We start from the raw sequence: 27,535 nt of genomic DNA, 5'->3' as shown, positions 1-27,535 counted from the left end.
ACAGTTAGAATCGGAAATGGTTTTTATAGTCAATCATTTTATTTTTTAGATCCCACATATGATATATAGTATTTGTCTTTCTATTTCATTTAGACCAGACCCTTCAACTACATTCATGGTGTTGCAAATGGCAAATTTTCATTCTTTTTTAAGGCTGAGTAGTATTCCTGTGTATGTGTGTGTGTGTATGTGTGTATAAACACATCTTTATTCACTCATCTGTTGATGGACACTTAAAGGCTTCCATAATTTATTGTAAATAATGCTGTTTTGAACATTGGGGGGCCTGTACCTTATAGAATGAGTGTTCTCATCTTCTCTGGATATATGCCCAGGCATAAAACTACTGGGTCACATGATAGTTCTATTTCTAGTTTTTTGAAGACTCTCCGTACCATTTTCCATAGTGACTGTACCAATTCACATTCCCACCAACAGTATACTAGGGTTCCCTTTTCTCCACATCCTTGCCAACACTTCTTTGTAGACTTTTTGATGATAGCCATTCTGACTGATGTCAGATGGTACCTCAAGTAGTTTTGATTTCATTTCCCTGGTAATTAGTGATGTTGAGCATCTTTTCATGTGTCTGTTGGCCATTTGCATACCTTCTTTGAAAAATGTCTGTTCAGGTCATCTGCCTATCTTTTAACCTGGCTGTTTTTTTGATGTTGAGGTGTATGAGTTGTTTATATATTTTGGATATTAACCCCTTATCAGTCATATCATTTCAAATACTTTCTCCTATTCTGTATATCTTCTTTTTGTTTTGCTGTACAAAAGTTAAGTTTAATTGGGTTCCATTCATTTATTTTTGCTTTTACCGTCTTTGTTTTAGGAGACCCCCCCAAAAAAAATACTGCTGCAATTTATGTCAAAGAGTATTCCACCTATGTTTTCTTCCAGGGTTACTGATTTTGTATTTAAATTAATCTCTACTACCCATACTTTTTTTCCCTGACAGATAGAATGAGGGGACTTTGTTTAGTAATAAAACTAGTAGAATTCAGAGTAGGAGTCAAACTTTTAAATGAAATCCAATGGGCACTCCTGATTTTTAGTGTCCTAATTAGACATTAGCAACTGAAGTTAAAACTTTTTTTTAACACTTTTAAGTTTCAGTTTCCTCCCTGAAATGCCACTGAGAACAAGCAAATGATAAGCTAAGGTGACTGGAAGTGTTCATCTGGTGAGCCCAATACAACAGGCATTGACAAATAAATACAGAAGACATGTGAGCTTAAAAGTGAGAAAGGCTAGGGAATTGCCTGGTGGTCCAGCAGTTAGGACTTTGCACTTTCACTCATGCGGCCCAGGTTTAAACACCATTTGGGGAATTAAGATTCCCGAAAGCTGTGCAATGCAGCCAAAAAAAACCCACACAAAAAAATGTGAAAAAGGCTAGAAAGTAAAAGCTGACTTCCTCAATGAGTTGCATGCATTCAGTCTATGTCATTTTTGGTTGACACCCTCTATCAAAGTCTTTATACATTCTGGGCTTTCAGAAAAAGCCAAAGAATCATACTTCAAGAAGCATAAAAATAGATTTCAAGTCAATAACTTTAATTATAAAATGTTAGCCAAAGAAGAAAATCCTATAAATGAACTTTTAAATTAAGTTTAAAATTCCTTTCTACTTAAAAAAAAAAGCACCACGAAACATTTATAGAACTGTACAGAGAAATATGCCCAACATAATCTGAATTTCCTGATTCTAATGTTTGATAAAACCCAGTATATATTTAACAATCAATTTGTTTTTCAAAAAACAAAAATTTATAAGAAAAAATACATTTTATCTTCCCAAATAGTGGTATAAAATGATATTTGGTTTCCATCAGTCAGAAGCATAACTGCCTTTAACTAAAACCAAATAAAGAAGAATGTAGATGATATAGATTGGTTAAATTAAAACATATCACACTATATATATGTGTGTGTGTGTGCATACATGTGGGGAAAATGTTATATAATCTGTAAGATGAAGTGAAACATGTATACCCTAATTATATAACAAAGCCTTCCCAGGGTTGCTCAACAGTAAAGAATCTGCCTGCAATGCAGGAGACACAGGTTTGAATCCTGGATTAGGAAGATCCCCTGGAGAAGGAAATGGCAACCCACTCCAGTATTCTTGCCTGGGAAATCCCATGGACAGAGGAGCCTGAAAGGCTACAGTCCATGGAGTCGCAAGAGTCGGACACAACTTAGCAACCAATCATCATGTAACAAAGGGTGAGGAACTTAAACTTCCAGATCACATAATACTTCATCAAAATCTTTTTTATCCCCAGAATAATCCCTTGAAGGTAGTGATTAGATAAAACAGCAAAAACTTTTATCTAAGGTTTTAGCCATTTTTATTGACTTTTTCTTTATGATCCTGTCTCAAAACCAAAGAGTATATATTTTGTGTATTTGTAAACATCAGACTTTCAAGCCATTATACTATAGTCCTTAGAAACAGTTCATTTCTTCTGCTCTTCCTGCACACCTGAGCTGGTGAAGGCTTCAGCTTGGAGCTCCTCTGTTTCCCCGTTTAAAGCAAACTCGGCAGGTGCTGGGTGTTCCTGGAGGCTAGATTTCAGGGCATGAGCTGCATAGTTAAGGCTGGTGTTTTCACTCCAATGCCAAAAACCTGAGAAGGGGTTGTAGAGCATTCCCACCACAGTTTGAACTGACAGACCATCTAAAAAATATATATCAAACAGAGTATATTTAACAAATATTTACCTTTCACAAGCCAAGAGTCTCATACAACTCTCCATAGTTAAAAAAAAAAAAAGAAAAAGGATTTCTAACTCAACAGACACAAATATTTTGTAACCATTACAGCTCATTCTTTACTGCAACAGAACATGATATTTGGAATTTGGGTAAGTGCTTGGTAAATGTTAGCTGTTATTAGAAAATACTTGCCGACAAGTGACTATTCCAATCAAGCACCTTTAAAATATTTTTTCAGCTCCATCTGCAACAATGTTAACTTGCAGAAATTACTACATTTCATTGAACAGATAATAGTCTTAGTAAAATCAAGTTTATTGATATACTGTTATATGAACAAAAAGCATGAAACACACATGAGTCTAAATACTCAAGAAGAATACTAAATGCCAAACAAATGAACAGACCAATGTTACTTGACAGGAATTCAACAGATAAATCAAGTCCTCAGGAGCTGTAAAGCAGGGCTAGGAATTACAGGGAGCACAAAAATGGATTCACAGTCTTGTCTTCAAGCAGCTTATAGCCAGAAAGATGTTACAGATACCAAAATAACCATGCTACAAGGCATGCTATAACTGGTATGAAACACTGCATAAAAAGTGACAAAGAAGTTCAAAATATAACTGACATGGCAAAGAGTCAGACACGACTGAGCGACTACAAGCGCACAAGCGCACGCACACACACACGAAGGAATCAGGGAAAATAATACGTAAGATAAGCTGACTCAAGAATGACCTCAACAGGACAAACTGAGAATATGTAAATAAAAGACATTTGCACCTAATCCTTAAACAAGAGAGAGCTTAATAGCCAAAAAGGATTCGCCAGAAATTGATCGTCTATGATTTGCTTGACCCTGGGTTAGGTGCCACAGGTGAGAGAGAAGAGGTATGTAATACCTAATCCTAACTTTAAGGAATTATGATCTAGTTGAGGAGAGATAACCAACATCCAAAGAAGAGTGGCCTAGTTCATTCAGTACTAGAGTCTGTGATTACTAATTATTGGCACATTAAAAGGCTTGCAATGCAGCAGACCTCGGTTTGATTCCTGGGTCAGAAAGATCCCCTGGAGATGGTAATGGCTATGCACTCCAGTGTTCTGGCCTGGAGAATTCTATGGACTGTATAGTCCATGGGGTTGCAGAGAGTTGGACACAACTGAGTGACTTTCACTTTCAAAAGTACAGTTAGGCTTTGAAAATTGGAAACATTTTTAATACTTACTTGATTCCAGAATGCTCTCTAGCTTTTCAGGTGAAACAAACTTCTCCCAGGTATGAGTTCCTTTTGGTACAATACCTGCAATTTGCTCTGAAAAAACAATTCCCAAGGCATAGGACAGCTGTGTTTTGTTGATTGTAGTAATGAATAAAGAACCACTGGGCTAAAAACAATATGAATAGAAGTAACATTTTATATGTTAGGAGTATCAGCTAGATAAAAGCTTGGTTTCCCTCGCCCTCCTCCTCCCTTCCAAACAATTTAAGCGCAGTTAAATTGATGCTTTTGAACTGTGGTGCTGGAGGAGACTCTTGAGAGTCCCTTGGACTGCATGGAGATCCAACCAGTCCATTCTAAAGGAGATCAATCCTGGATGTTCATTGGAAGGACTGATGCTAAAGCTGAAACTCCAGTACTTTGGCCACCTCATGCGACGAGTTGACTCACTGGAAAAGACTCTGATGCTGGGAGGGATTGGGGGCAGGAGGAGACGGGGACGACAGAGAATGAGATGGCTGGATGGCATCACCGACTCGATGGACATGAGTTTGAGTGAACTCCGGGAGTCGGTGATGGACAGGGAGGCCTGGCGTGCTGTGATTTATGGGGTCGCAAAGAGTCGGACACGATTGAGCGACTGAACTGAACTGAACTGAAGATACACAAGTGTAAATAAAATATAATTTACCAAAATATTATTTATTTTCCTCTTGGGAAATTCGTTGTTATAGGCAGTCCACTATAGATGCACTTACTGAGTTTATGCAACAGTGCTTACAACTAACTCCTAAAATCATATGTTACTATGACTTACGTTTATATTAAATACATACTTTTGTACATACCAAATACTTTATAATAAATGTATAGAAATGATATTAGGCTGCTCGTCCTTGTTACATGTCCACACTGATGCTTTAACGTGTTAACACTGCCTTCTCTTCGGGGGAAGCCAAGCCTGCCTTGTTTGGCACAGCACACAGCCCCACAGCTTGTGCAGGCCAGCAAGACTGGTAAGTATTCTCTGACAAAAGCATTAATGATTAAGGTATGAAAAGTGTTTGGGCTTCCCAAGTGGCTCAGTGGTAAAGAATCCGCCTGCCAAGCAGGAGACAAGAGTTCAATCTCTGGATCCAGAAGATCCCCTGGAAAAGGACATGGAAACCATCTCCAGTAATTTCTTGCCTGGGAAATCCCAGGGACAGAGGAGCCTGGCAGGCTATAGTTCATCCACACAACTGAAGTAACTTAGCACACACACACGCATATTTACTCCCACAAATGGCAAAAACATTAATGGCTCTTTTAAACATTCTAATTAGCACCTGATAGAGATAAAATGCCCCTCCAAGATAATCATATTAAGATATATATATATATGAAAATATCTCAAATACCACTCCAAATCAAAAATAAAAAATGATGTGAGAAGGCCCTGAAATATTGGGATGTCTAGTCAAGGCAATGGTTTTTCCCGTGGTCATATATGGATGTGAGAGTTGGACTGTAAAGAAAGCTGATCACCGAAGAATCGATGCTTTTGAACTGTGGTGTTGGAGAAGACTCTTGAGAGTCCCTTATACTGCAAGGAGATCCAACCAGTCCATTCTAAAGGAGATCAATCCTGGATGTTCATTGGAAGGACTGATGCTAAAGCTGAAACTGCAATACTTTGGCCACCTCATGCGACGAGTTGACTCACTGGAAAAGACTCTGATGCTGGGAAAGGTTGGGGGCGGGAGGAGAAGGGGACGACGGAGAATGAGATGGCTGGATGGCATCACCGACTCTGTGGACATGAGTTTGAGTGTACTCCGGGAGTTGGTGATGGACAGGGAGGCCTGGCGTGCTGTGATTCATGGGGTCGCGAAGAGTCGGACACGACTGAGCGACTGAACTGAACCCTTAAAACTAAAATATCAGACACTATTTCACGACACATTGTAACATTTCTCAGTAAAACTTTAGCATTCTAAAATATCATTCAAAATCACTTATGTGTCAATTATATTTCAATAGAGCTAAGGGAAAAAAATCAATTATAAATATCTAATCTGTGTTTCATAAAATCTTATTCTAAGGAAACAGTGGTGAGTATTGGTCATTTATTTAAAAAAAAAAAAAAAGCTATCCATCAAATCAAAAATTAGTTTGTGATTCCACATTGCCGGTATTCCCAGTATATGTGAAAGACTCTCCATCCACACATACTGACTGAGACATACACAAAAAGAAATAATTCAGGAGTTTTGCTTGGAAAATAGAAGCTATGGCTAATAAGGCTCATTTCAGAGGGAACACCATCAAGAAACAGTACACATTGAAGGAGACTACAGATACATGGCAACTAAATGCAACGTGGAATCCTGGATTGGATCCTGCAACAGAAAAATGACATTGGTACAAACACTAATGAAATTGAACAGGGTCTGTAGTGTAGTTAGTAGTATAATGTCAACATTAATTTTGTCGCTTTGAAAACTATATCATGGACTATATCCAGGGCTAGGACTATGGTGAGGCAAGTGAGACGCCTCCAGCACAAAACCCACGGGGGATGCTCCCTCTCTGGGGTGTGCAAATGCAGGATTGGCACTGACCTGTGAGTGCTGCCTCGGACACCATCCCTGGGTACCACACCTGCTCTTGCCAGTCCCTACCCTTATTATGTCCCACGCTAACAGTAGGACACGTGGGCACAGGAACACTGTGTACTGTCTTTGCAACATCTATAAATTTAAAATTATTTTAAAAGGAAAAGTATATTTTAAAAGCTCTATTTAGAGAAGGGGGCATCAGAGGATGACATAGTAGATGGTATCACCGACTCAATGGACATGAATTTGAACAAAATCAGGGATATAGTGGAGGACAGAGAAGCCTGGCGTGCTGCCGTCCGTGGGGTCACTACAGTCAGACTCGACTCAGAGACTGAACAACAATAACAACAAATTTAGATAAAGGCTAAGCATTTAATCCTTTTGGCTCTTGAACTTGGGGGGGTCTACCTCTTGAATATATAAACAACAGAGTTGGAACCACCTTCAGAGGACTAAGTCTGTGGCAAGTTACATAAGCAAAATAATGTAATGGAAAGAACCAGACTTGAAATAAACAGATGTAGCCTTATGTCCCACTTAAGTGCCTAGTGACCGTGACTTAAACACCATGTGACCTTTGATATCTCTCGAATTGTGATCTTCTCCAGGTCAAAGGAGTTCAGAATGCCTGCCTTACCCCCTTCACCTGGTTGTAGGTAAGATCAAATGAGATAATTTGTATCAAGTGCTTCCCTGGTGGCTCAGATGGTAAAGAATCTGCCTGCAATGCAATTGACCCAGGTTCCATCCCTGGGTCAGGAAGATCCCCTGGAGAAAGGAGTGGCTACCCACTCCAGTATTCTTGCCTAGAGAATTCCATGGACAGAGAAGCCTGGCAGGCTATAGTTGGAGACAACTGAGCAACTAACACTTTCACTTTTCTTTCTTTCTTTTAAAGCTGGGAACTATTACACATGTCATGTATACAGAGTGACTTAACAAATGCTGGCTAATGAGTTTACGCTAATTATGTTTTTTTATTTTAAAGTATTAATCCAAATTAATTTCTTAGTAATTGTCATTCAATGCCTATTAGGTATTTAATCCAAATTATACCAAGGGAAAAATACCACTGTAAACCTACTGTTTGTATTACAGTGTTCAATACCAACAGTTTTCAGGATCCCTGGACATCAAGATACTGCATCTGGAAAACCCCAGGACTCAGGGCAAGCTGAGAGGCAGAAATAACCTCCAATAGAGATGTTGTCCCCAAATTCTGTCTTCCTGGTTTCAAGTATTATAAAACATTTATTGCTATGGATACGTACATATACTCAAAAGAAAAACAAGTAAACTTTGCAAGTCTTACCTTTAACACTTGAAAGCAGCACTGTATAAATGTTTCTAGATCAATCACATGTTCTACAACTTCAGAAGCTACGACAGCATCAAATGTTTCTACAGTGTCTTTCACAATCTCCTCCAGGGAACACGTTCTGTACTCTATCCTCTTATCCAGGACTGGGTCGAATGATTTATGGTGCTCTGCTGTTTTAATGTTCTCATCCACAGGATCAATTCCAATGACTGAAGCCCCAAGCCGCCCTAGAGGCTAATGGCATAAAAAACTGTTACCCTCAGGAAGAAAACAGAACACGTTAGCAATAAAAACCTTCTCAAAAAGGAGACAAGATTAAGCACGAGGGGAATTATTAGAGATAGTTTATGGGTATGTGGACGTTCAATGAACCATTTTCTCTAGTTTATACGTTTGATAATTTCCATAATAAAAAGCTTAAAAGTGAGAACAATAATCACAACAACAAAAAACTTATTAAGAACTACTTACGAATAGTGAGGAAATTTTTGTCTATATTCTCTAGATACATTTATGGGCATATAGTATATTAAAATATTTACAAAGTGCAATAAACGAAACGTGCCACTGTAAAAAGAGCAAAATTTCATAATATTCAAATTCTCTAAGGAACATTTTTTCCTCCATAGTTTCTCCTGTGACTGACTAGAAACGATTCTTCACAGCCAATTCTTCTTTCAACCTCTACATTTGATCACTTCCCATGACATGCCTAAGTTTTTAAATATAGCCTTAATTTTGATCAAAACACTGCACAGCATTTATTTTATAACTCCTTAGTTAACTAATTAAAAGTGGAAATCAAATTATTTCAGCTTAGAGACATAAGATCTGTAGTAATACACTGAAAAAGTCATAGAACACATACAGTAAAAGTGTACTCACTTACCATTTGATACACCTCATATTCTTGATTCTAAGTGATTTATTTTCACGTATTTTACATTTCCTGAAATTTTATAATTGATGTCAAAAGAAACCAGCCCACTGCCATATGAAGAAGACATGTTCTATGCACACGGAAACTTAGTTATGCATCAAAGGTTTCTGCTAACCTCACTGTCAACTTGGCTGTTATGACCTTGACAGTAAGACACACCCCTATAACCTCACTGATATTTGACTCCTACCTACACTGTTGCTTAAAATATCTTTCAAAGGTCTGCTTACCATGCAGCATTGAAACAAAAAGTTATGCTAATAGAAAATTACAAAATTTACTCTAAGCTAAAGCAAATATTGTTCACAGGGAGAATCAGTATTCTTCCAAGAACTCTAGAACACCTAAAAAAGGGAGAGCCCCCAAAGCCTGCAAGACTCTTACATTTTGATATTGGAGCAAGTACAACGTGAACGTGAAGTCACTCAGTCGAGTCCAGCTCTTTGTGACCCCATGGACTATAGCCTACCAGGCTCCTCCGCCCACGGGATTTTCCAGGCAAGAATACTGGAGTGGGTTGCCATTTCCTTCTCCAGATCTTCCCAACCCAGGGATTGAACCCTGGTCTACCGCATTGTAGGCAGACGCTTTACCGTTTGAGCCACCAGGGAAGTCCATGCAAAAGGACAGCTTATCTGTACATTTAAACCAGTGGAAACTGCCTAATATCCTGGGAAAAAAGAGACAACAAAATTTTCAAAACTATTTGAATGACCAGTGCTTTTTTTCTTTCTTTCTTTAAAAACTGAGTATAGTTGATTTAAAATATTATATTAATTTCAGGTATATAATCACACAGTGATTCAATAGTTTTATAGAGTGTACTCCATTTAAGGTTACTATAAAATAATAGCTATATTTTCCTGTGCTATACAATATATCCTTGTTGCTTATTTGTTTTGTACACAGTAGTTTGTACCTCTTAATCCTCTGATACCTATCTTGCCCCTGCCCACTTCCTTTTTCTCACTGGCAACTACTAGTTTGTTCTCTATAGCTGTGAATCTGTTTCGGTCTTGTTATATGCATTTGCTTATTTTTAAGACTCTACATATAAATAACTATAATATTTGTCTTTGACTTATTTTACTAAGTGTAATACCCTAGTCTAGGTCCATCCACATTGTTGTAAATGGCAAAATTTTCATTCTTTTTTATGGCTGAATAATACTACACGGTATGTATGTGTGTGTGTTGTGTATCACACCTTCTTTATCCATTCATCTGTTGATGGATACTTAGGTTGCTTACATATCTTGGCTCTTATAAATAATGTTGCTAAGAACATTGGTCTGTCTGTATCTTTTCTAATTAGTTTTTTCATTTTCTTCAGATATATACCCAGGAGTAGAACTGCTCAGTCATATGGCAGTTCTATTTTTAGTGTTTTGAGGAACCTCCACACTGTTTCCTGTAGTGGTTGCATCAATTTACATTCCCACCAGCAGTGAACTAGGGTTTCCCTTTTTCCTTATCCTCACCAACATTTGTTATTTGTAGACTTTTTAATGATAGCCATTCAGACTGGTTTGAGGCGATGTGTCATTGTGGTCTTGATTTGCATTTCTCTGATGATTAGGGATGTTGAGCATCTTCTCATGTGCCTGTTGGCCATCTGAATGTCTTCTTTGGGAAAATGTCTATCAGGTCTTCTGCTAGTTTTTCGGTCAAGTTGTTTATTTGTTGATGTTGAGGTGTATGAGCTTTTATGTATTTTGGTTCAGTTCAGTTCAGTCACTCAGTCACGTCCAACTCTTTGCGACCCCAAGAACCACAGCACGCCAGGCCTCCCTGTCCATTACCAACTCCTGGAGTCTACCCAAACCCATGTCCCTTGTGTCGGTAATGCCATACAATCATCTCATCCTCTGTTGTCCCCTTCTCCTCCTGCCCTCAATCCTTCCCAGCATCAGGGTGTTTTCAAATGAGTCAGCTCTCCGCAACAGGTGGCCAAAGTATTGGAGTTTCAGCTTTAACATCAAGTCCCTCTAATGAACACCCAGGACTGATCTCCTTTAGGATGGACTGGTTGAATCTCCTTGCAGTCCAAGGGACTCTCAAGAGTCTTCTCCAACACTACAGTTCAAAAGCATCAATTCTTCAGCACTCAGCTTTCTTTATAGCCCAACTCTCACATCCATACATGACTACTGGAAAAACCATAGCCTTGACAGGACAGAGCTTTGTTGGCAAAGTAATGTCTCTGCTTTTTAATATGCTGTCTAGGTTGGTCATAGCTTTTATTCCAAGGAGCAAGCATCTTTTAATTTCATGACTGCAATCACTATCTGCAGTGATTTTGGAGCCCCCCAAAATGAAGTCTGTTCTGTTTCCACTGTTTCCCCATCTATTTGCCATGAAGTGATGGGACCAGATACTAAACCCATTTCAATCATATCATTTGCAAATACTTTCTCCCATTTAGTAGGTTATCTTTTGCCTTGATGATAATTTCCCTGTTGTATAAAAATTTTAAGTTTAATTAGGTCCCATTTATTTATTTTCATCAGTGCCCCATTTTTGTGTAAAAAAAAAAAATTCCTCACTATACTTTTCTGAAATATTTATATATTTTTAAGGAAGTAAAAAGCATGTATTACTTTTATAATCATAAAAATATTAAAAACATTATACTTTTCCATTTTAAAAAAATGAACAGCATTATTTCTTAAAAGGATAAAAGAGGGGCTTTCCTGGTGGCTAAATGGGAAAGAATCTACCTGCCAATCCAAGACACATGGGTTCAATCCCTGATCTGGGAAGATCCCACATGCCCTGGAACAACTAAGCCTGAGGCCCTAACTACCGATCCAGTGCTCTAGAGCCAGGGAGCTGCAGCTACGGAGCCCCTGTGCCACAACTACTGAAGCCCACATGCCCGAGAGCCCGTGCTCTGCAACAAGAGAAGCCACCACAATGAGAAGCTGGCATAGCACAACTAGAGAGTAGCCCCTGCTTGCCACAACTAGAGAAAAACCCACGCAGCATGAAGACCCAGTGCAGGCAAAAATAAATAAATAAAATAAGTGGGATAAAAACCTTCTCCAATTAAAAAAAAAAAGGATAAAAGAGGCATAAACCCACTTCTCAATTTTTTTCCCAGTTAAAAATGGCAAGAAAGCCATAAATTACTTACTTCTGTTAACAATCCACCACCACAACCAACATCAAGAATCTTCATCCCAGACAAAGGTTTTCCTGGCTGGTGATTAGCAACTGTTTTTAAAAGATTGTCTCTTTAAAAAAATTCAAAATATATAAAAACAAATTATTAGTTTTATTAATAAAGTCTTAAAGTGTATACTTTTCAAAGAAATATTAAACTCTTTTTAATCTATTTAAGACTTATCGATTTGGAGGGTAAAAATTCTTTTATTTTCAGCATAAGATGATATGCTTAATTTATAAAACATTTTTAGTAATCAAAAGCAGGAGGTTTAAAGTAAAGCTCTTGAAATAATCTAGTAATAATTATGACTCAATTATTACTTTAGTAATAATCTAAAGAAAATCTTTAAAAACAATCTCATTTAGATTAACCTAATTTTATTCACTTGAGATATCATGTCACCTGAGACATTTATTAGCTACACTGTTAGTATCTGCTAGATTCATTTCGTATTAGCAACAAATAGGCTATTTTACAGGGCTGAGAAGAAGCAGACTGGAGATCTGTATTTTCAGAATTTGTCTATATTCTCTTCTAAATTGAGTCTCCTCTAATCTTCTAAGTTAGTGGTGTTTTTATGATCACATAAACAGGCATCCAAATCAAGTTAACTTAATTCTAAGATAATCATAATAATATTTTACCATATACACAAACATAAGCACACACATATGTACACCCATACACACACAGATACATATAGCCAAAATATCATAAACTAAACTTTTAAGTTGGACTACTAATTATACTTGGAATTCTAATTATATTATACTTGGAATTCTAATTATACTTATATTAAAATAAATATTATATGTAATAAGGACATCTTAGGATATCTTTTATTGCTATTCAAATTAACTGATTTCTAAGAAAAACCATAGTGGTTAAGGAGATAACTCCGGAATGTTATAACAGAAAGGACCCATTTCAAATGAAGTCCAATCTATTCTTCACACACTGGACAAAATGACTCCTTTACATCATAATTCAAATCATATTGCTCCTTTTCAATGGTTTTAATTATGATTAGAATAAAATCTAAACTTCTAACCATAATTTGGACTGCCTGGATGGTCTTTTTTAGTGCAATGTCTTCACCAAGAGAGTCACAGTGGTTGGTATAGAGTGGTTCTCAAGCTAAGTGTGCATCAGAATCATCTGGAAAGTTTGCTAAAACACAGACTGCTGACCCCCAAAGCAGTAGGTCCAACACGAGACCTGAGAATCTTGTATTTCTAACAAAATCACAGGCGATACTGATGTTGCTAGTCCAGGGATAACCTTGAGAACCACTGATCGAGCTTAACAGAATGACATTTCTGCTTTTCTCTGCCTTAGTGTTTCTGTGATCCGCTAACTCAGTGGTAATAAAACATGCCAGTAGTTTCCTTTTTTGCTGCACTAATATCAACCAGCAAAACCAGTCAGGAAGTTCCTTAAGGGCAGTCTGATCTGATATTCTGGGTCTATCACAGAGCTTTGCCCATATCGGCTGTTGAAAAATGTTCAATGAATAAATAAAGACATGGACAGAAGAACAGATAAGCAATTTTGTGATAGGTGGGTTCTGATGAACCCTTGCCATAGCAAACTCTAAGTTCCTGAAATACATGAACTATGTTTTGAATGATGAATACCTCAGCAGCTCTTATACTCTCAGAGTCTAGACCCCAAGCTCTGTACAAGGTTAAGTTCTCAAAAAAATTTGTTGAATTGAATTTTCTAAATAGTATTCCTTTTATCAAACTTCCTAAATGTCAAAGATGCTATAAAATGACCTTGATGCCATAGGACCATAATTCCTTTTCATATGGATTTAATTCTAATTATCTTGATAATAACCAAAAATACTTCAAGTTAATTTACGAAAGCAGTCTAGAATTTAAGTGGTGTTATTAAAAAAAATTAACAGTTCTAAACAATGGACACTGAAGAGAATCCTCCTAATTTCCAAAGCAAACGTAAAATGCAGTGTTTTGAACCCAGGCATAAACCAAGAAAAAAATGAACTTGAAAGAAAATGAATAATTGAAAAGAGCTGTATTTTAAAATGCCTAGAATTTCTGGACTGTTACCTAATGAACGGCACCCTCAAGTCATTCATAGAGTGAAGAGGTGCATATACTCCTTGCTCGTCCCACCACCTGTGAGCCAGGGCCAGGAAGGTCTTCACCTCACTCCTGTCTACAGTGGTCCGCGAAGTACTGTATGGTCTTGTCCAAGGGAGCCTAAGAGGTCATTAAGAAGAGCCAGGCAAAAATTACCGTTTAAAAAAATGCAGCATGGGATATATTAAGCAGAAAGATACTCCAATTTACAATTTATTAGATTCTAAATACATATATTGTTCATTTTCTGATAGTTCAAAACAAGTCTTCTTATAATTACAGTGCATATATATATATATATATATAACAAATTAGTTTGCTTTCAAAGTAAGTTACAACAAAAATGAAACTTTATAAAACTTGGACTTATGGGTCACATAATAGTAGCAGCTGTAGTAGTGGAGTAGTAGTAGCAACTACTTACTGATCACAGTTCCTGAAACATAGTGGGTGCTCAGGAAAGTGTCAAATAAATAATCTGAAGGGCTAGAAGAGTATACAGTTCACCTAAATATTTTTTTTAATCAAATGGGATCAAACTGGGACTAAATAGGGATCACACAGACACTACACCAGGTCCCATGTCAAAGCACATGATAGAAAAATCCCCCAGAGGTTCTTGGGTAACAGGTTAGCATAGGTAATGATATTTAAATTTGTACTACGTTTTTCTTAGCTACACAGAGTACATTCTATACTGATTACTCACTATCCTTTTAAGAATTAAATGTCACTCTTCTTTAATATTATCTTATGAATATTACCCTCTTTTTCATGCTTCATGCAAAGCCTGGGTAATGAAGGACTAACTTACAATAGATAACAGCAGGTGGTTGCTCAGTTGACCAAGAATGATTTTACAGACATCCAATCTCAAAGGAACTCATTCATTTATGAGAAGTAGAAGCATGCATTTGGAAAACAGAGCTCATACCTTAACTCTAAGCATTATTTTTCACAAGATTAGAAATTGGTTTATAATATATGAATACATGAAGATATTACTTTGATTCAATCTTACTATCTAGAATGTATACTTAACCACTATATATTTATGTTGAACCCAAAACATTTATGATTTAAGCACTGTGTTATTTGTGTCCTGTCATAAGGATATTATGAGGAAGTAAAAGTAGTTCTCCAAGTAATATAGTCTTACATTAAAAATAAAAGTTATCACTGAATATGGATGAAAAGTGAGCGCTGGATTTATACTATATCCAAGTTTTCTGCAGGTTTGAAAATTCTCCAATTTAAAAGTTGTTGGAAAAATAAGAATATTTAAATAAACAAAAGTTAACCTTAAGGTCTTCCCTGGTGGCTCAGACGGTAAAGAATCCACCTGCAATGCGAGAGACCTGGGTTCGATCCCTGGGTTGGGAAGATCCCTTGGAGGAGGACATGGCAACCCACTCCAGTAACTCTTGCCTGGAGAATCCCATGGACGGAGGAGCCTGGCGGGCTACAGTCCATAGGGTTGCAAAGGGTCGGACACGACTGAGTGACTAAGCACCTTAATCAAGCCACATGAGCTATACTGACAGTTTATTAAACACAATCAATACAAAACTATTATTGTACATAATTGTGTAAATATTTGCCACAGTAATGAATGAACTTACCTATAACTTTTCATCCAATTCAGGCAGGCAAAAGTCATGCTATAGGATTTGAACCACATGATTCTGTTTTCATTGAAAAGCCATGGTTTAATTTGTAGAATCCAACTAAGCTGATTCTTTGGATAAACTGAAAAAAGAAAACTAAATGTCTAAAGAAAGCATTGTACAGTGTGAATCCCTGATATGCATGTAACTGAAGAAACTATTTTATATGGCAATCTTGTATTACAATTGACAAAGGGTTTTTTTCTTAATTTTGGATTTTATTCTAAATTATAAAAAAAAAATCTTGCAGTCTGCTATCTAACTTTATTTTTTTTCCCCACAGGAAATAGCATTTATTGGTAAGCATGATTAAGGAGGGGACAGCACTGATGCTCATGAGTGCAGGGCCCACCATTTGTCCAGGGGACCACGATTAGGGATGTATTTGACCCCACAGTCGTCTGGGATGAGTCGCTTTTCTGCCACCATGTTCTCAAATTCATCTGCGTTGAATTTGGTAAATCCCCACTTCTTGGAGATGTGGATCTTCTGGCGACCAGGAAACTTGAACTTGGCCCGGCGAAGGGCTTCAATCACATGTTCCTTGTTCTGCAGCTTGGTGCGGATGGACATTATGACCTGGCCAATGTGGACCCTGGCCACTGTGCCCTGAGGCTTTCCAACGGCACCGCGCATACCTGTCTGGAGTCTAGATTGGGAAACAGCAGGCCAGTCATGAATGCCCACTAGGAAGAGTTGTCTCCAAGGTCCCTTAGGGCAACCTGTACAGGCAACAAGTTGCATACACTACCAAGGAGGCTGCTATTGGCAGCCATTGCACACTGGGCCCCCATGGGGAAAAGAGCACAGTCGGCTTAATTGCCTGCAAATGCTATCTAACGTTAATCAGACATTCCTGAAATTATAATTAGCAAAAATAAGTAATGCCTATGTTAAAGATTTTTATGCATTTGTTTTTATATCCACATAATGCTATATGAAATTATTAAAAATTACATTCAAATTAAAACTACATTACCTTTTAAGCTGCTGTCACTTCAGTCGTGTCCAACTCTGTGTGATCCCATAGACGGCAGCCCACCAGGCTCCCCCAACCTTTTAAGCTAGGGTAATATTAACTTTGGTTTTTCCAGTGGTCATGCATGGATGTAAGAGCTGGACTGTGAAGAAAGCTGAGCGCCGAAGAATTGATGCTTTTGAACTGTGGTGCTGGAGAAGACTCTTAAGAGTCCCCTGGACTGCAAGGAGATCCAACCAGTCCATCCTAAAGGATACCAGTCCTGGGTGTTCATTGGAAGGACTGATGCTGAGGCTGAAACTCCAATACTTTGACCATCTCATGCGAAGAGCTGACTCACTGGAAAAGACCCTGATGCTGGGAGGGATTGGGGGCAAGAGGAGAAGTGGACGACAGAGGATGAGACAGCTGGATGGCATCACCGACACGATGCACATGAGTTTGGGTGAACTCTGGGAGCTGGTGATGGACAGGGAGGCCTGGCTGCGATTCATGGGATTGCAAAGAGTCGGACACAACTAAGTGACTGAACTGAACTGAATATTAATTTTGAGATTATTCATCAAAATAGTTCAAATTCTCTCACTTTCATGATAGCTACATGAAACTGATTTATACATATGCTCAATACTCTTTACAGAGGAAAAAATGTGCATATATATATAATGTATACATATGTATATATTAATATATATATATATATCCTAAAATAAAGTCATCCAGTTTACAAATTCCAATTTACACAAGAGCCTACTTCATGAATTACTCTGCAGCAAAACATTCAGTTGTTCAATAAACATTTAAACAAAATAGACCTTAGAGCAAAGAAAACTACTAGGACATTACAAATTTAACAAAGTCAATGGTTTCTACACACTAACAATGAACAACTGGAAAGCAAAATTCAAAATGTTCTGTCATTTAAAATCAGTCCAAAAAAGAATACTTCGATTGCTGTATAAATCCAGCAAAACACGTTCAGAGGTCTGTAATCAGAGACAACCTAATAAATGATGAAACATACGATGTTCATGGAGTGGAAGATTCAACATAAATCCTCCTCAAATTCATCTATATGTTTAACACAATTTCTATAAAAATTCCAACAATCTTTTTTTGGTAGTTATAGACAAGCTGATTCTAAAATTTATATAAAAAGGCAAAAGAGACAGAATAACTAAAACATATTGGAAAAGGTGAATAAAATTGCAAGAATCAAATACCCAATTTTAGGACTTATCATAGAGCTACAGTAACCAAGGCAGTGAGGTATTGGAGGAGAGACAGACTCAAATATCAGTGCAAGAAAAGAACGTCCAAAGTGAGACTAAAAAAAAAAATTTACCCAACCGATTTTTTGACAATGGTGCAAAAGCAGTTCAAAGGAGGAAGAATGGTCTTTTCAATAAATAATATTGAAACAATTAGATGTCCTCAACAAAAAAGAAAATTTTGACCTAAATCTCACATCTTACACAAACCTGAACTCAAAATGATATAAATGCAAAATTATAAAACTTTCAGAAGAAAATACAGCAGAGGATCTTCATGACTTAGAGTTACACACAGAGTTCTCATATCTCACACCAAAATCACAATCCATAAAAGAAAACATTGATTAAATTGGATTTAATGAAAATTAAAAACTTATGCTCTGCAAAACACCTTGTTAAGAAAAAGAAAAGTCAAGTCACAGAATGGGAGGAAATATCTGCAAAACATATATCCCGTGAAAAACTGGTATCTGGAATATATACTCTAAACTCAACAGTAAAATGAAATAAAAACGATAAACAAAAATCTCCCACAGAAAAAACAAAACAAAATAAGCAATCCAGTTATAAAATGGGTGTGGGTATTATAAAATGGGTATAAAAAGACACTTCATTAAAGAGGATCAGTCAGTCAGTTCAGTAGCTCAGTCGTGTCCGACTCTTTGCAACCCCATGGACTGAAGCACACCAGGCCTCCCTGTCCATCACCAACTCCCGGAGTTTACTCTAACTCATGTCCATTGAGTCAGTGATGACATCCAACCATCTCATCTTCTGTCATCCCCTTCTCCTCCTGCCTTCAATCTTTCCTAGCATCAGGGTCTTTTCAAATGAGTCAGCTCTTCAAAGTATTGAGTTTCAGCCTCAGCATCAGTCCTTCCAATCAATATTCAGGACTGATTTCCTTTAGGATGGACTGGTTGGATCTTGCAGTCCAAGGGACTCTCAAGAGTCTTTTCCAACCCCACAGTTCAAAAGCATCAATTTTTCTGTGCTTAGAAGAGGATATACAGATGCAAATAATCACATAAAGAGATATTAAGTATCAATAGCCATTAGAAGAATGCAAATGAAAGCCACTACATACTTCTCAAATTGGAAAAAATTTAACCATCCTTGATATGACCAGGTGTGGATGAATATATGAAAAAACTGGATCTCTTATATATGGCTAGTAGGAATGTAAAATGGTACAGACACCATGAAAAGGAGTTTAGCAGTTTCCAATAAAGTTAAATGTATTTATCTTGCAGTTTAGCAATTGCATTCCTGGGCATTTATCCCAGATATGTAAAAATTTAATCCACACAAAAACCTGTACATTAATTTTCATAGCAACTTAATCCATAACAGCCCCAAACTGGAAACAATCAAAATATCCTACAGTAGGTGAGTGGTTAAACAAACTGTGGCATATTCAAATCATGAAATACTACTAAAAAATCAAGAGTTAACTATAGATACATGCAGAAAGTTGGATGGATTTCAAGGGTATTTATGCTGAGTACAGAAAAATTTTTTTCAAAAGGTATATACTGTATGATTCCATTCATATAAAACTCTTGAAATGGCTAAATTATAATGGAAATAATAATATAATGTAACAGAAAACAGATCAAGGTTTAAGGTTGCTGGTAGGATTTGACTATAAAGGAGCAGTACAGGGACTTTTGTTGTGATTATGGGACAGTTCCATATCCTGATTGTGGTGATTATTACACAAATCTCTATGTGTAGTAACACAAACACACAGACCCAAGAAGCACATGTGAAATCCAAATAAGGACTAACTATAGTTTAGTTAATGGTTTCATACCAGTGTCAATTTCCTGGCTCTGACAATGTATTGTAATGGCCAAAAAGTTCATTTGGATTTTTCCATACAACATAGTGGAAGTCCTAACAAACTTTTTTTGCCAGCCTAATAATATGGTGAAACTCCAATACTTTGGCCACCTCATGCGACGAGTTGACTCACTGGAAAAGACTCTGATGCTGGGAGGGATTGGGGGCGGGAGGAGAAGGGGACGACAGAGAATGAGATGGCTGGATGGCATTACCGACTCGATGGACATGAGTTTGGGTGAACTCTGGGAGTTGGTGATGGACAGGGAGGCCTGGCATGCTGTGATTCATGGGGTTGCAAAGAGTCGGACATGACTGAGTGACTGAACTGAACTGAAGATGTTATCACTGAGGAAATGGGTGAAGGGTATATGGAAATTCTCTGTATTATTTTTGTAACTTATGAGTCTAATTATTTCAAAATAAAATTTAATGAAAAAGCACAAGTGCACACTACACAATGACTCTCCTACTCCTGACTATGTATCTATTCAATTTTCCTCTCCAGAGGCAACCAGTGTTACTAGATTTGCTTGTAAGCATCCAGATATTCTATACATAGTTTATCTTTGTATATCAATTTCCCTCCTTTATACAAAATGTAGCACAGTATACTCATTCTTCGGTACCTTGCTCTTTTCAGGTACTGATGTATCTTGAAGATTTTTTATATAATAGAGCATAATAACTTCCTTATTTTCGATTACACAGTAATCCACTGTATGGCTACATTTCATCATTTATTTAAGCAGTGCTCTACTAATGGATGTTTATTTAGGCTATTTCTAATTTTGTGCTACTCCAAAAACATAAGATTGAATTACACAGGTAACTTCATACATTTTTGAGACTACCTGCATAAAAAACCCCAAGAATTATTGTGTCAACTGGCATGTGTATTTATAAATTTGTAATTTCCTTTACAGATGTTGAACCAATGCAATTTCATGGGTAATATGAGCTTCGAGGGATGGTTTTCCCACACTGATTATATGTTGATGGCCACCTATGCAAGGTATTATCAAACTTTTTTATCTTTGCTAATCCAATAGGTAAAAATGGTATCTCAGTAGAGTTTCAATTTATCATGAGTGAAGTTAAGTGTCTTTTTTTAAGTTTATTGGTGCTATAGGCAAAGGGTTAGTCACTTAGTTGTGCCTGGCTCTTTGCGACCTCATGGACTATAGCCTGCCGTGTTCCTCTGTCCATAGCATTCTCCAGGTAAGAATACTGGTGTGGGCTGCCATTCCCTTCTCGAGGAGATCTTCCCGATGCAGGGATCGAACCTGGGTCTTCTGCATTGCAGGCAGATTCTTTACCATCTGAGCCACCAGGGAAGCCCCCAATAGTGCTACAGTCTGAATAATATCCCCTCCAAATACATATGTTGAAATCCTGACCCCCAAGGTGATGGCATTAGGTGGTGGTCTTTGGGCAGGATTAGGTCTTAAGGATGGAACTTTTAAGACTAGATTTAGTGCCCTTATATAAAAAGACTGCAGAGAGGAAAAAGGATCTACCTATGAACCGGGGGAGTGAGCACCCACCAGACACCAAACTTTGGACTCTGCAGTCCCCAGGGCTGTGAAAAATAACACTGTTGGGTATAAGTCGCCTAGTCTGTGGTATTTTGTTGCAGTAGTGGAACTAAGACAAGTGGTCATTTATATTTCATGTCTTGCCTTTTCATAGTCTCTGAACATTCTTCTCCTGAGATTTTTGCTTTTAAAATTTTGCCTTATAGGACTTTACAGTCTGGCCCAAATTAACTTCAATGTTCTAAAAAAAAATGTTTGTTTCTAGGCTTTTGATCATGTTCTTCTCTCTTCCATCACTGCTAGCTGTATTACTTTTTAAGACCCAGGTCAACTATCACCTCCTTTATTTCTTTAGGTAGGTAAATGAGATATTAGAGACTTAAGTGGGACTTTCCTGATGGTCCAGAGGTTAAGTCTTTGCCTTCCAATGTAGGAGGCATGGGTTCAATCCCTGGTTGGGGAAGGAATGCCAAAAAACCAAAACGTTAAAAAAAAAAAGCAATATTGTAACAAATTCAATAAAGATTTTAAAAGTGGTCCACATCACAAAAATCTTTTCAAAACAGAAGAGAATTATGTAAACTGTGATACATAGATAAGAATTTACAGTTGACCCTTGAACAACTTGGGGGTTATGGGTGCCAAGGCATGCATGTAGTCAAAAAAGCAGGTATAACTTTGTAGACAGCCTTCCCTGTCTGCCATCCTACATTCTTGAATTTAACCAGCCTCAGACAGTATGGTAACTTGAGTACGTATTTACTGAAAAAAAAATCTGCATTTAAGAGAACTGGTGCAGTTCAAACTTGTATTGTTCAAGGGTCAACTGTATAAGGTATTATCATGAAATTGAGCCTCAAAAATTTTAACGTAGTCCTTGCTCTCTGGCCAGTGATGACCCCTATCTTCCTCTCAACCCATCTCATTTCTGGATAATTAGGCCTTCAGTCATCAGTATGGCCAAAATTCTTAACAGCCTTAAAAATCGCTTCGCCATAACTGAGAGAAACAAATCAAGTTTGCATTAATAGAATGCTAACAATTCCTTCTTTTTTTAAAAAAAAAAAGTTATTTGGCTGTGCTGAGTCTTAATCACGGCGAGTAATCTTTAGTTGCAGCCTGCAGGATCTAGCTCCTCGACCAGGGATCAAACCCAGGCCCCCTGCCTTGGAAGCTTGGAGTCTTAGCCATTGGACCACCAGGTAAGTCCCACATCAATTCCTTCTTTACCTTGAAACTGTGACATTCTGGTATTTGAAATTTAAAAGGAATGGGGAAATTTTTCATTTTATTTATTCAAAAAGTCATATATCAGCACTTCTTGGGTACTAAGCTAACAGTGCAGAAGCCCTCTACCCTGCCAGTGCTGTAGTTCGCAGCATTCGTCATTGTCTGGATTACTCTTAGGCCTCCCTGAGCCCCCATGCCACTTTCTACACAGATGCCAAGTGTTATTTCTTAAAAACAAGCCTGATTATGTTATTCCTTTAGTAATTTCCCACTTCTTCAAGATAAAGTCAATCCCAGGAGGTGCGTGTGGTCTTTCATGTACTTGTCATGACCTACAATGTCTCCTGTCTTATCCCTGGCCATTCTCTTCCCTCACTTATAGCCCTTTATCCACACCATACTTCTCAAGCAACACCTTGCAGTTTCCAAGAAACTTCCTCACAGATACTCAAGCTGGTCCTCTGGCCACTCCAACTTCCAAAACGGGACAACTTTAAGACAGCTTCTTAAATACCTTGTTTAAGAAGTTTCCCTGACCCCAAATATCTATTTATGTCCACTCTCCAAAATTGGAAATGTTTACACTGTATGTTTTCTAAATTTCTGATTATAAAAGACATACTTACTGAAAAATTATGAAAAGAATATAAAGAATGATAAAATCATAGATCACCAACTTCACATAATCTGCTAAAATTTTAATGGATCTCTATTCTTGCTATATATCTCCAAGTTCATAATACAATCTGATTTGTAGCTGATTTTTTTTTTTTACTGTTTTTAAAATTGACATGTAGTTAATTTACAATATTGTCTGTTTCAGGTGTACAGAAAGTGACTCAGATATATGTATATATATATATACGCATATGAATATATACACATTCTTTTACAGATTCTTTTCCATTATAGGTTATTACAAGATACTGAATATAGTTCTCTGTGGTATACAGTAGGTTCCTATTGTTTATTTTATATATATATAAAACATATATTAGTGTGTATATGCTAATTCCAAACTCATAATTGATTCCCTCCTACCCCACTCCTGCTATCCCTTTTGGTAACTGTGTTTTCTATGTCTGTGAGTCTATTTCTGTACTGTAAATAAGTTTCACTTATATCATTTTTTCAGATTCCACATATAAATAGTATCATGTGATGTTTGTCTTTCTCTGACTTACTTCACTGTATGACAATCTCTAGGTCTATCTATGTTTCTGCAAATGGCATTATTTCTTTAAAGGATGAATAACATTCCATTGTGTATATATACCACATCTTCTTTATCTGTTCATCTGGCAAAGGACACTTAGTCTGTTTCTATGTCTTAGCTATTCAAACAGTGCTGCTATGAACAATGGGGTGCATGTTTCTTTTCAGATCACATTTTTCTCCATATAAATGCCCAGAAGTGGAAATGCCGGGTCCTTGTTGCTCTTCTTGAAAACAACAGACATGCCTCCACCTCAGGGTCTTTGCAACTGCTGCTGTCGCTGCCTGGCATATCTTTTCCAGGTTATCAACACACCTCACTGCTTCATCTCGTCCACATTCGAGTACATCATTTCATCCCTGATCATCCTGCTGACACTGAAACCCCTCAACCCATATGCAGGATCATGCGGTAACTCTATTTTTTGTTTTTTAAGGAAACTCTATACTGTTTTCCATAGTGGCTGCCCCAATATACATTCTCACTTAGAGTATAGGAGGCTTCCTTTTTTCCACACCTCTCAAGCATTATTTGTAGATCTTTCTTTCAATCATGGCCATTCTGACTGGTGTGAGGTGATACCTATTGTAGATTTACATTTCTCTAATAATTAGCAGCAAATTTGGAATATGTCAGAAAATCTGGAAAACTCAGCAGTGGCCACAGGTCTGGAAAAGGTGAGTTTTCATGCCAATCCCAAAGAAAGGCAATGCCAAAGAATGCTCAAACTACCGCACAATTGCACTCATCTCACATGCTAGTAAAGTCATGCTCAAAATTCTACAAGCCAGGCTTCAGCAATACGTGAACCGTGAACTTCCACATGTTCAAGCTGGTTTTAGAAAAGGCAGAAGAACCAGCGATCAGATTGCCAACATCCGTTGGATCATGGAAAAAGCAAGAGAGTTCCAGAAAAATATCTATTTCTGCTTCATTGACTATGCCAAGGCCTTTGACTGTGTGGATCACAATAAACTGTGGAACATTCTGAAAGAGATGGGAATACCAGACCACTTGACCTGCCTCTTGAGAAACCTGTATGCAGGTCAGGAAGCAACAGTTAGAACTGGACATGGACCAACAGACTGGTTCCAAATAGGAAAAGGAGTACATCAAGGTTGTATATTGTCACCCTGCTTATTTAACTTATATGCAGAGTACATCATGAGGAATGCTGGGCTGGAAGAAGCACAAGCTGGAATCAAGATTGCCGGGAGAAATATCAATAACCTCAGATATGCAGATGACACCACCCTTATGGCAGAAAGTGAAGAGGAACTCAAAAGCCTCTTGATGAAAGTGAAAGAGGAGAGTGAAAAGTTTGGCTTGAAGCGCAACATTCAGAAAACAAAGATCATGGCATCTGGTCCCATCACTTCATGGGAAATAGATGGGGAAACAGTGTCAGACTTTGTTTTTTGGGGCTCCAAAATCACTGCAGATGCTGATTGCAGCCAGGAAATTAAAAGACACTTACTCCTTGGAAGGAAAGTTATGACCAACCTAGATAGCATATTAAAAAGCAGAGACATTACTTTGCCAACCAAGGTCCGTCTAGTCAAGGCTATGGTTTTTCCCGTGGTCATGTATGGATGTGAGAGTTGGACTGTGAAGAAAGCTGATAGCCGAAGAATTGATGCTTTTGAACTGTGGTGCTGGAGAAGACTCTTCAGAGTCCCTTGGACTGCAAGGAGATCAATCCTGGGTGTTCATTGGAAGGACTGATGCTAAAGCTGAAACTCCAGTACTTTGGCCACCTCATGCGACGAGCTGACTCACTGGAAAAGAGTCTGATGCTAGGAAGGATTGGGGGTGGGAGGAGACGGGGACGACAGAGAATGAGATGGCTGGATGGCATCACCGACTCGATGGACATGAGTTTGAGTGAACTCCGGGAGTTGGTGATGGACAGGGAGGCCTGGCGTGCTGTGATACATGGGGTCGCAAAGAGTTGGACACGACTGAGCGACTGTACTGAACAATTAGCAATATTGAGCTTTACATATGGTGGGTCACCCAAATGTCTTCCTCAGAGAAACGTCTATTTAGGTCTTCTGTAACTTACCTTCTTAACACTACATTTAATCCTTTACCATGTGGCTTCACTTTGATTTAAACTATGATTTTTATTGAAGCAGCATTATTTTTCACTGTATTGACAGTAACACCATTTTTTTTTTTAACTGGCTGGTTCACAGCTTGTGGGATTTCAGTCCTCTACCAGGGAATAAACCCTGTCCATGGCAGTGAAACACTGGGATCCTAACCACTAGGCCACCAGAGAACTCCCACAACCTATCAATTCTACTGGAGGCCTTTAAGTTTCCCAGTTTTTGTTCTTTATAACCTGATCTTAGCTCCAACTAACGTTTTATTTAAAATTATCTTTAGATATCACTTCTTTAAAATTCCCAGTGCCTCGCATTGAGTATTTGTTAAATGAGTTTCATGCAAAGGATGAACTTAACGTTCTGGTTAATACTGGGAGTTAAATAATAAAATTGTCTTCTACAAGCATCAGGTTCAGTGAGTTATTGTTTTGATCTTATTTTCGCAGTTCGCTGAATTAACCTGTTCATCAAAAAACCATATAGCTGCCTTATACGCTGGGAAAAAGGGGAGGGCAAGAAATGTGCAAATGAAACACAAATACAAGACGATCAATAACTATAAGACAGTTGGTGTCCTTTCCCGCTGAGGCATAAGAAAAGAAGCAAAAGACCCTGCGACTCCAGCAGGCACGGTTGTCGCCGGCTCCTAGGGAAGGAGCTCAACGAAAATACGACAAAGGTCACTGACTACGTGGCGGTGGACCGCGCGGCCTCGGCTCTCCTCCGTCAGGACCACTAGTCCTCAGCTACTTTTCCCAGCCTCTGGGAAAGGGAGGGTGACAGCCTAGGCCGGGCGTTCAACACACAGGAAGGACCAGCACCGAAAACGCAAATTTTTGGCCCAACCCGGGCGGAACCCAGACACCAGGCCGCCCTCTACCGCGCCTGCGCAGAACAGTCTGTCCGCTCCAAGGGCTTCGTGAGCGCGATACACACGAACACACATACACATACACACTCACCCGCCGACGTAGTTAAGCGAGAAGAGTCAGCCTTTGTGCTCCGGAACCCCGACCTAAGTCGTCCTAAAAATCGACTCCCGGAGGAGCTTAGCTTGCTTCCTCCCATCACGACAGAACGGATATGCCTCTCTTCCGGTCCCTCCCGCAAAAGATCCCCAACAGAAAGGTTCCCAGAGCCATCTTAATCATGGTCACTGTGATGGATATTATAGATGTGTGGCTGTAGTTAAGTGATCACGTTCAGTGTCAAACTAGGCATTCAGTTAGACTATATTGCTTGTATTATCATGTTTCACTATGCCTATTCCTATATGACCTCTCAAAGCAGCCATCAGACCACCTCCAAGTAGCCACTTAGAGCTGTCTGAGCTAGCTTTTATTCCTGTATGGCTCTAATTATTTCATACTTAACAGATGTCACCCAAGGACATTTATACTGTAAGACATTGACCCTAAGAGAATCACAAAAGATCCGAAGCATTTCTTTCTTAAGGGGAATATTGTCCCCTCCTTCAAGGCACTCAAATATCAGAGGGCCTAAAATCTAAATAGTTTGACTCACTGGAAAAGACTCTGATGCTGGGAAGGGTTGGGGGCGGGAGAAGGGGACGACCGAAAA

At 38.2% G+C, this 27,535-nt stretch overlaps 2 protein-coding genes and 1 non-coding gene across 3 annotated transcripts; all 3 read right to left on the bottom strand.

Moving 5' to 3' along the window:
• Positions 1–1,570: 1,570 nt before the first annotated feature.
• On the bottom strand, positions 1,571–27,059 carry COQ3 (coenzyme Q3, methyltransferase). The gene is made up of 7 exons (XM_055433732.2): positions 26,917–27,059; positions 15,717–15,843; positions 14,062–14,214; positions 11,954–12,053; positions 7,869–8,111; positions 3,960–4,119; positions 1,571–2,689 (listed from the first exon to the last, which is right to left on the bottom strand). Exons 1-7 carry the CDS (start codon positions 27,020–27,022, stop codon positions 2,469–2,471), a joined length of 1,110 nt encoding a protein of 369 aa, XP_055289707.2. The 5' UTR covers positions 27,023–27,059; the 3' UTR covers positions 1,571–2,468.
• On the bottom strand, positions 15,861–26,905 carry LOC148776324 (large ribosomal subunit protein uL16-like). Its single transcript, XM_088840698.1, has one exon. It carries the CDS (start codon positions 16,503–16,505, stop codon positions 16,095–16,097), a length of 411 nt encoding a protein of 136 aa, XP_088696824.1. The 5' UTR covers positions 16,506–26,905; the 3' UTR covers positions 15,861–16,094.
• On the bottom strand, positions 16,456–16,590 carry LOC129561383 (small nucleolar RNA SNORA70). Its single transcript, XR_008686994.2, has one exon. It is a non-coding gene; the product is annotated as a small nucleolar RNA SNORA70 (small nucleolar RNA).
• Positions 27,060–27,535: the final 476 nt, after the last annotated feature.

The sequence above is a fragment of the Moschus berezovskii genome, chromosome 10, assembly GCF_049115385.1.
Source record: "Moschus berezovskii isolate FMDL1 chromosome 10, NW_MosBer_1.0, whole genome shotgun sequence".
In the NCBI taxonomy this organism is placed as follows: Eukaryota; Metazoa; Chordata; class Mammalia; order Artiodactyla; family Moschidae; genus Moschus; species Moschus berezovskii.
This window is presented reverse-complemented; position numbering and strand designations above follow the sequence as displayed.

Excerpts from the sequence above, each read along its gene's own strand:
- COQ3 (XM_055433732.2), bottom strand. The coding sequence starts at position 27,022 with ATGGGAGGAAGCAAGCTAAGCTCCTCCGGGAGTCGATTTTTAGGACGA. Across the intron at positions 8,112-11,953 it reads GTGGTGGATTGTTAACAGAA|CCTCTAGGGCGGCTTGGGGC; the intron begins GTAAGTAATTTA and ends TTATGCCATTAG. Across the intron at positions 2,690-3,959 it reads AGAGAGCATTCTGGAATCAA|ATGGTCTGTCAGTTCAAACT; the intron begins GTAAGTATTAAA and ends TATATTTTTTAG.
- LOC148776324 (XM_088840698.1), bottom strand. The coding sequence starts at position 16,505 with ATGCAACTTGTTGCCTGTACAGGTTGCCCTAAGGGACCTTGGAGACAA.